The 9,435-nt window shown below is 38.9% G+C and overlaps 1 protein-coding gene across 2 annotated transcripts in view; it reads left to right on the forward strand.

The window, feature by feature from the left end:
* gramd4a (GRAM domain containing 4a) overlaps positions 1 to 2,135 on the forward strand; it is a 37,989-nt gene extending 35,854 nt beyond the window's left edge. For both annotated transcript variants that reach the window (XM_086146984.1, XM_086146985.1), the window contains 5 exons: positions 360 to 504; positions 656 to 749; positions 1,022 to 1,112; positions 1,295 to 1,363; positions 1,873 to 2,135. In XM_086146984.1, coding sequence (XP_086003110.1) covers positions 360 to 504; positions 656 to 749; positions 1,022 to 1,112; positions 1,295 to 1,363; positions 1,873 to 1,983 — 510 coding nt within the window. In that variant the 3' untranslated portion in view covers positions 1,984 to 2,135. The remainder of the gene's footprint in view (positions 1 to 359; positions 505 to 655; positions 750 to 1,021; positions 1,113 to 1,294; positions 1,364 to 1,872) is intronic.
* The last annotated feature ends 7,300 nt before the right edge of the window (positions 2,136 to 9,435 follow it).

Below are 9,435 nucleotides of genomic sequence, written 5' to 3' on the forward strand. Positions count from 1 at the left end.
AGTTTATTTTTGTTTTTGGAATGTAAAGAAAGAATGGAATAAAGCGTAGGCCGTCAAAATGTAAAAATGTTACATTTGTACCGCAATTCGACGTCAAAGTTAAGGCAATGATGGCTTCACCCTGCTTTGCACGTCATACTTGCTGCTGCTTCAATGCAGTGCACATGCAGAGAAGCGCATAACCCAAAACTAAAGGTCGATGCAAATGTTTGCCCACTTTAGTTCCTTAATAGTTCTCCCTCCTTTCTCTTGTTCATCATCACCTTTCCCCTCTGATGTTTTCTCTTCTGTGACTATACACTTTCTTCTTTCCGTCACCTTGTCTTTCCTATCCTTTTCCCTCCTCTCTCTCTATCCAGGTTCAACCAGTGGCATCTCGCAGCAACCTCGCCACTGTGCCCTGTGGGGTGAGCAGGGAGGAGGAGACTGGACGCTCCCACAGCACCAAAAAGGGAGCTTTCCATGAGGTCTTCTGCCTGCCAGAGTCAGAGCGCCCTCTGGCAGGTGAGTGAATTAACTGCAGAAAAAAAAAACAACTGTTAAAAGATGAAATTGCCCTTGATTTCACATTTGTTTTAATGACATAAACTCAAATCACCTGTGTTTCCATAATTACTTGAAACTAAAGTCCACATTTCAATGTGTTTAATTTCAGTGTGCGAGAATGGCTGGAGGTGTTGCCTGATAAACAGAGACAGGAAGATGCCCACCGACTACATCAGGAATGGAGTGTTGTATGTGACGGAAAAGTAAGTGGGACGTCCTCTCCCCTGAAGAGAACATCTTGCCCCATTAATCATCTGGCTGTTGCGAAATAAGGTTACTTGTGAAGTTAGAAACAGGGAACAGTTCTTGTTCTCGAGCAGCTGCTCCATGTCTTGTTTCCCTCCACCTCCCTGTCTGTCAGTCAACGGAGGATTGAGCCGGACAGCTTTTCACTGGAGAGGTCACCCCCATACAGAAATCTTTTCAACTGTTAGGATGCATTATCGACTAGACATCTTTCCTCTTTCTCCCACAGTTACTTGTGCTTCGAGAGCTCCAGCTCCAGATCTAGCTCTTCCAAAAAGAATAAAGTTATCAAGCTGGTGGACATCACTGATATTCAGAAGGTAACCAACGGCGTAAACAATGGGGCATGAGGTGAAGATGTTCAACACCGAATAGGACTGACTGTGTTTTGGCATAAAGTTAAAAATGATCACGATTTGTTTACATCTATTTAATTTATTTATTTGTTTTTGTTCAAAAAGTGCTTTGTAAAAAAAATAATAGTGTTTTGTTTTGTTCTCAGTACAAGGTTCTGTCTGTCCTGCCGGGAAGTGGGATGGGCATTTCAATAGCTACTCCTTCTACACAGAAGGTAAAGCATAAAGCAACATTTTTCTCTCCATTCTGTCCACAAATATCTTCTGAGTTCTAGATAATTAAGATAAATCTTTGAATGATTCAAGTTTGCAACAGATCAACCCCTGATCACGAATGTGTTCCCCTGTTTTCTGCAGCTCCCCCCAGCATATTTCTTGTAATGTTTACTAGAACCTCTCATTCATACTCCCCAGTAAACTGGGCATTCTTTCAAGTTACAATTATTTCATGGTCTTCACGATACACACCAACACATCAATTCAGGAACACCCCTGTTTCACCCTTGATCACCCTCGATATATTGTCAGTCATTGGCGGGCAACGTAGGATACACATTTTACTCGAGGGAGAGAAATAGTCCTACCAAGAATGAACATGTTATTTTCTTTGTAGCCAACATTACTTTTACAGTTCTGTTTTTTTCTTATCATTCCTCTTGATTGATCAATAGAATACAATAAAATGTTTTTCACCATCTAAAAAAAGTGTTGCTGTCTGTTGCAGCCATTAGTGTTTGGTGCCATGATCCACAGAGATGAGGCATTTGAGGCCATCTTCACCCAGTACATGAAGATGGTGACCACCAGCAAACCTCCAGCCAATGCAGAGCTGTAGACTCCCATGTCAGAAACATATGTCCATCTTGAGCTGGCATCTGAGGCAGAGGGTTCACCACCTGAGCTTACCAGGACTGGAAGATACTTTAAAACATACTTCTCGTCTGCAGATGGGCATCGAGGTCCTCTCACATTCAGCTTTGATTGACAGTTTCACCATTTAGGTCACATGGGAGGGGACATGTGGTGCCTCTGTTACATGCTTAGATGGGATAAAGTTACACCTGGAACTTCTCATGGCTGCTGAACAGCTGATGGCTAAACGCTTTGTGAGGAGTGACGATCTGTGTTTTTATCAATCAAAAGAAGGCAGGTTGAGGAGGCTGGTTCTCCTCTCCCACCTGACTGACCACCGTACTGGTTTCCTCAAATGTGAGTGTTTGCATGTCTGAGTGTATGTGTGGGAAAAAGTCTTAATCAATGTCAATGGCTATGTTTTTTTTTTTTTTTGTTTGTTTTGTTTATTTTTTTCACCTCACTCCTCAGCCAGTTAAGTGGGTACTGCAGCGGTAGAGGTTTTTAAGAAGTGCTAAACCTGGTTGTGCTTTCTATGTAAAAAATATATAAAACACCTGGTTCTTTTAGTTGCCAGACATCTGAAGGAACCAATATGTACGTCCAGCTTTCCAAATCACTGCAAAAATAGCCATCATTATTAAATGTTTTTTTTCCCATGCATACATAACTGGCTGAAAGATGCAGGGTTTCAGACAGATTAAGGAGAATGTGTGATGAGCCTGTTTTTTGTTTTGTTTGTTTTTCCATTATACATATTAGCTGTGAAATGCCAGATTACCACAGGTCTGACATCAAGCCTTTCTGTTAGTTTACACTGCTGCGGTCTAGTGTCTTTTTTTTTTTTTTTTTAGCCTCTTTTTTGAAATCTCAGCTGCAACTGAGTTTTAGTTGTCAAAACAACATAGAAAAAGAAATATGCTGTACTCAGCATCTGCTTCTGTGCTTGTAGGTATGTGTGTTGTGTCTTTTTCTCCCTGGAAATGCCTTTCTGTCTCTTGTATCGTGTAGCTGCTGATTGTGAGATGAGAGCACAAACTGTCTAATGATTCAACCAGAATACCCCTCAGAGAAGGCACAGCGGAAGGAACATGGCCTCTATAAGCTTCTAGTTAAAAGGCACAATCTGAAAATATATAGAGAAATGTTCTTTTTTCCATTAATGGTGTTCTCCTTGCACTTTATGGTAAGGTTATCTGGAACTCATGACATGTACGTGACAGTGAATTTACACTGACATCTCAAGTCCATGTTCAAAGTTTGCAAACAATATAAAGTCAAATGGAAGTTAACCATTTTATTTTCCCAGCGAGCTTAGAGGCTCTTTTTGCTCAAGGCAGCACAAGAAGAATACTGCACATTTAATTTATATTGTATGAAGTACATTGTGAGTCAGACAACCTTTTACACTCACCTTAAAAGACGCATCTCTCTTAACTGGAAACTTGAAGCGCCAGTTTCTTTCATCATGGCGCACAGCAGAACCGCGCTTAAAAACGACACAGTATTTTAGCAGCGGGCACATAAATTCACCTCTCATCTTACAAGAAGATAGAATGAAAAAAGCTATTTAATTTGGTACCATTGAGGTCATGGAAAAAATATCCCTTTTGATTTGGGCCAATAATGTGGAATCTGAAATTTGCTTTTTCAATATTTTCTTAATTTATTTTTTAAATCAAATCTAGAATTCGATTTCATCAAATACCCTTTTCTTTTCAGTTCTGCAAAACTATGATGCGACAGTGAGTAGAATTTGGTGCTCTCCCATTTATTCCAGGCCATGTAATTATATGACTCTTCTGTTTTTTCTTTATTTGCTCACCTGTAATTGCTGAATTTGAGATTTGAAAGTTGTTGAGTTAAACCGGATATTTAAATGTCACTTTATTTTGAGATGCACTTTGCAAGAGTAAAGCTGGTCTTTTCTCCTGCAGACTGGTGTCACAAATAGTAATGTAATGCCAAACCACATCAACCCCTTTGTGATTTGTGAGGTGAATGGAGATACAGGACTGGAGGTCTTTCTTTCAAAGACAGTAATGTAGCTAGACTCTCAGATCTCATTTCAACCAGAAGCACAATGTTTCAAGTACTTTCAGATCTTCCCAAACAAAATTAAAAAGGGAGCTCTTGACATATGAATGATTTGTTTGGGCCACATGTGTGTCACTGTTTCTCAAGAATATCATGTTTAATCTCACCAAAGGCTCCAGGTAAATGGAAAAATCATTCAAATGTCAAGATTTCTCTTAAATCCACACACGTCCTGATGTCATAATTATGAATTAGAATCAAGTAGGCTGGATATGAAGTTGTCATAAGGCAATGGACCAGTTCAAACTTATTAAGACGTCTTTTTTTGTTGTTGTTGACGTTCATTAGATTACGGACCAGACCTGTTATTAACTGGCTGTCATCCCACATGTTTATTTTTCTGTCAGGGTAAATTTGACCCATGAATGGGGAAACTTGTTTGACTATGAGTCACATAATTTATGCTCTCACTGTGTGAATACATGGCTCATTGCAGTCTTAAGCTTTGACCTGAAGCCTATTTTTATTCTTTTTCTTTTTTAATCTGTTAACTCTGGAAGTTGGATAAAGCACAGAATGTATCATGACTGAAATGTCTAGCAGAATTGCTTTGTTTTTCTTTTGCCAAATCTATAATATTTTCTGTCTGCCATCTTCTGCCTAAGCTCTTGTTTACAAGGTTGTACAAATTATTATTTTTATTTTCTTAACAATCCAGTTTGAATTCCTTTTGACTTTGGAGTTGTGAAGACTGGCGTTCTGTTTTTGAAATGTTATCTTTGCTTTCACTGGCTCTGCAAACACATGACTATCTCTGCTCACCTTTTAACCTTCAAATCCAAAAAGGGCAATTATTGAATTTGGTACAGCATGAAAACGGTCATCTCTAGCATCAGTACAGTGCAGGTTACATCTAAATTCCGATTCCACTGGCTTAGCTCCGAGCAGAGATGGTCATGGACTGAAATGGCAACATCAGTGTTTTTGACATGTAGCTCCATCAAAAGATATGTTGTTTCTTTTTCTTTTTTAATGAAATAAAATGTTTGCACTCAATACTGCAAGCACTTTAGAAACAAGTGTCCAGCAAATGAATAAATGAGAAGGTTTCGTTGGAAATGTGCTTGGTCCCTTTAAATGCAGGCAACTGGATGGGCTAGTTTAGCTTAGCAGCAAATTTTTAGCCTTGCACAGGGCCATGCTAACTGCTTCCCTACCTTTTCTTTCCCGGCAGTGTATAGCGCTCAGCTAAGTAGCTACTGATGATCGCTTCATATTTGCAGTAGGGATGGAAAGCATCATTGATTTTACTAAATAAAAACCCAGCACAGATCACGGCTCAACTAGTTCGATACTCACTGTATTAGTGAACTTAAGCTCTGAGCAAACACTTGTCACATTACATTGTACGTGTCCATAAAATTCTTCATCCCATGTTAACATTTGTAGCGAATGTCTCTTGTCATTTCTGTCCTTTATAGTACAAGTCCATCATGAATCAAAAATTATTTATTATTTCACCACAATCCGGAAAAATGGTATGAAAGCTGCACGGTCCGATTTCCATCTGTTACATTTAGTTAAAAACAGGCTATTGACATAATATATATTATGTTGTCTTTGTCATAGCCATGGCCTATGAGCCACTTAGCATAAAGTAAATTTCTTTAGACTTTTTCCAAATTTTATGTCATACCTTTAGGGTAGAAATCTGTAGTTCAGATCTCAATGTGATCCACGTATTCATTCAGTAGCTGGATGACAGGTTTCTTCAGCCTATCAGCACAATCTGACATATCCAAGTTGTAAACATGCTGGTGGCCATCGTCTTAACTGTTTTAGGAGCTTACTTTTCAAGCATTTGATTCATTTAATCACTGGAAAAACCTAATTTACCTCACATATACTAGCAGTAAATTTCAGCTCCCAGCAGCATAAACTGCCTGAACATTTAGTCCTCATACTGGACCTGCTCTTTCCAGGAGTGATTTTGGGGGGGAAGCTCTTCATAAACAGTGGTGTTGCCTTCTCAAGATCCTCTCCGCTGAAGCCCTTGTCCTCACTATTGTATTAATGTTCCTCTGGGTGTACCTGTTTGGGTTTCCAAAAGCATTTCAACATTCAAGTGGTCCATGTTGAATGTAGAACTGTACTACTTCAGAAGACAGAGAAAAGGAAGTGAGTGAAGGCTGCAGAAAGCCTTAATTTCTTTTTAAACCAGTACTGTTTTGTGGACTGACAGTACTTGTTGTGTTTGATACAGTTAGTGAAAAGCAAATTAAAAAGCATCGCATTCACTTTGAGGCAATCATTCAAGTAACTGATTATTCATCTGTGATGGTTGCTGTAGTGACGTTTTTTTTTTTTTTTGTTTTATTTTTTTGTCAAAGGAATTTGTATACAAATTATTGAAATGTAAAGTGAAGTAAACTAGAACCACTGAGTTTTTAAAAGACATGTCTATCGTAAAGGATAATGTGATGTACATTTTTTTAATTTAAGTAAATGAATTTAAGGTATTTCTTTTTTCTTGCTTCCATCATTTCTTACTGGCAAAGTCTTCAGTTATTTCAGTTTTGGTGCAAGGAACAAATCTTGTAAAGTTGAGCTGAATATCCTGCTTAAAGGGGGTGGTGATGAAGAGTTAATGCAGGAGTAATTGTTAGTTGTAACAGCACCTTTTCAAAGGTTCTGGGAAGTCTTAACTTAATGTCTCCCCAGAAATTCAAAAATGACAGTAAAGATATGCTTCACATGCAGAAAAACAGAAACCAACAATAACTCTGATGGTCTTTGCCGGTATTTTGGTAATATAGTATATTACAATATGATGGTAATGTTATATACATGTTGGTTTTGCAATAGTTTCAATCTTTTCCTCCAGGTGTTAAACTGACCCTTGGGTCTTTGCACTTGCTGCTCTCAGTGCAAAACCTCCGTATTGCCACATGAGGTCACTGTGAGATCTGCCTCCCGACCAGCTGCCTTAACCTTCTGCTCAGTGTGGAATTCAGTAAGTTGCTTCAAGATATCTAAGTATTTAAACTTGTGTGTAGGGGTAAGAAAGCAGGTTTCCAAACTGTCCGAACTTGTGCCATCTCTATGGCAACAGAGCAGCAAAGTATTCAATGTCACAAATTGGCTATTGTGAGGTGAACTATTCTATTGTACGCCTTCTTTGCTGTCCCTCAAGGGATTCAAGGGATTTTATTGTCATTCCACTCTGAGTGAAGGGAATGAAGATAGTATATAGTATTTACATGCAGCAATACAGATATGGTGCAATAAAACGTATGAGATATGCACTGTAGATGGATAATAAAATATTTTGTTATATAAGCTAAAATAAGAATCCAACAAAAACTCTGTGAACAATATGCAGAAGATAATACAGACTGAGCATAGTTGATGAAGGTGCTTTGTACCTAGAAGTCAAGTATGTAAGGCGGAAGCACAAAGTTTCGTTTGTGCAAAATTTGCATGAGGGGAAAAAAAGATGTGCCGTTGAGCGCCCTACAGAGCAGCACCACTGTTTAGCAGTTTCACCACAATGGGGAAGTAGCTGTGGAATTTCCAGTGCTTTACCTGCTGCTATGCCTGTTCGTGAGTTAAGCAGTCGGTCACTAAGCACCACTGTTCGCGTGCCTTTCGGCTGAACGTGCAAAGCCTCACTGTACTTTCATAAGTAAATACAAGAAATGAGATCCATCAACTGGATAGAAGAAGGGGAAATAAATCCTCATTCTGAGAGACAAAGAACCGGTCAAAGATGTAGACACTCATGCAGAGATGTACAGAGAACCTCTCACTGCACCCACGCAATTTCCTGTCTCAGATCTAAAGAACTTCAAATTGCAATTTATGTGTAAATGAGTCAGAGCTGTCACTCAGTGCTGCAGTAGGTGGGGTATTAAGATGCTCTTGATTTCCGATTTACATTTTGATTGAGCTACGAAGACTTGCAAATACTAAGGCCAACCACTGCATCCGTGTCAATATGAAAGTATTTTTGTCAAAAATAAGTCTGAAGTGACTGAATGACTTTGAAACTAAAGTAACAAGAACAACTAAGATTACTAAGTTTCGTTTGAAAAGAATTTCGAAATCATTTCAGAGAAGCAATATCAATATTTCACAATATAATGTTCCTGCTGATTACCTGTCAAACACACTCAGCTTGACTCGGAATCTGGTGAACAAATGCGGCTCTCTTTGTCCCTAAACACTTCCATTTCCAAGGCACTCACAAAGTCGCGTCAGAAACTTTTACCCAGTTTAAAGGCTGTTTGAAGCGACACCCTGAGTCATTCAGGGGCCTGTCACCCCTGCTGCTTTTGCTAAATGGATTCAACGTATTATCAGTCTCCCCGAAATGGTCATTACCAACTTGCAACCATTTACCATTTGGAAACCAACACATTGGCAGACAGCTCGGCTTTTTCATTCGCTGTTTGCTGTAAAGGGGAAAAAAAAAAACATCAGTCTTGACTGCAACAACTGTAGTGATAACAGGACAGTGCTGTTTGTTGTAGTAGGCTTCACCCAAGGAGTTTTTTTGAATTGGGTTCAACCAAAAAGAAAAAAACATACAGTAAATGCCCTGCAATTTTTCTTTTCTAGGAAGGAAATCATTTTGTTTTGCCAAGGCAGTGGATTATTATTATTATTATTTTTTTTTTTTTCAGGCCCTTTGAAAATATTTCTGAAATCCCTTACAATATCAGCATATTCTGTTTCCCAAGCTGGTGTTACACAAAGCTTTCCATTCCATCTGGGTTGCACAGTCGTGTATCCTCCTTGTGTACTTCTGGTCAAAGCCAGTAGGTGGCGCAGGCAGCCTCCTGAGCCAGTCTGCACAATATGTACATTGTGTCAAAGTTAGGGGGTAAAAACTGTGATATAAATCCATGTAATCAGTCCTGGTGCTGCATATAACAACAGATATGGAATAATTTGATAATGTCCATTATCAGAAACATGTGGTCAAAACTGTATTAGATGTACGTTTTTTTTTTTTTTCTTCCTTCCTGGATCTATCTGTGACGGCTCATCCCAGAGTCACAAAGCAAAAAAAAATGTGCCAAATCCAACATCAGACACCAATATCAGAGATATTCCTCACAGCTGGCTGTAGTGAACAATAGTGATATACAGCGAGAGAATAGAACAGAACAATACAGAATATACAGTAAACAAAGGTTCGGATACATCCCTGTTACTATGGTTGTTGCCATAGCCACCGGCACCCTCTGAATGGTTAGCAGTCAGTGTCCTAATCAGTGCGTACTGGTGAAGTATGTCAGGGAGGAGTCATTGTATATCCACACTCACAGTGATTAGAAAAAAACAAGAACATCTTTAACTATTGTTCTAAAATCTTATAACAACAATTGGACTC

This window comes from Fistularia commersonii, chromosome 5, assembly GCF_037954325.1.
Source record: "Fistularia commersonii isolate RoL2024-O1a breed Wild chromosome 5, RoL_Fcom_v1.0, whole genome shotgun sequence".
In the NCBI taxonomy this organism is placed as follows: Eukaryota; Metazoa; Chordata; class Actinopteri; order Syngnathiformes; family Fistulariidae; genus Fistularia; species Fistularia commersonii.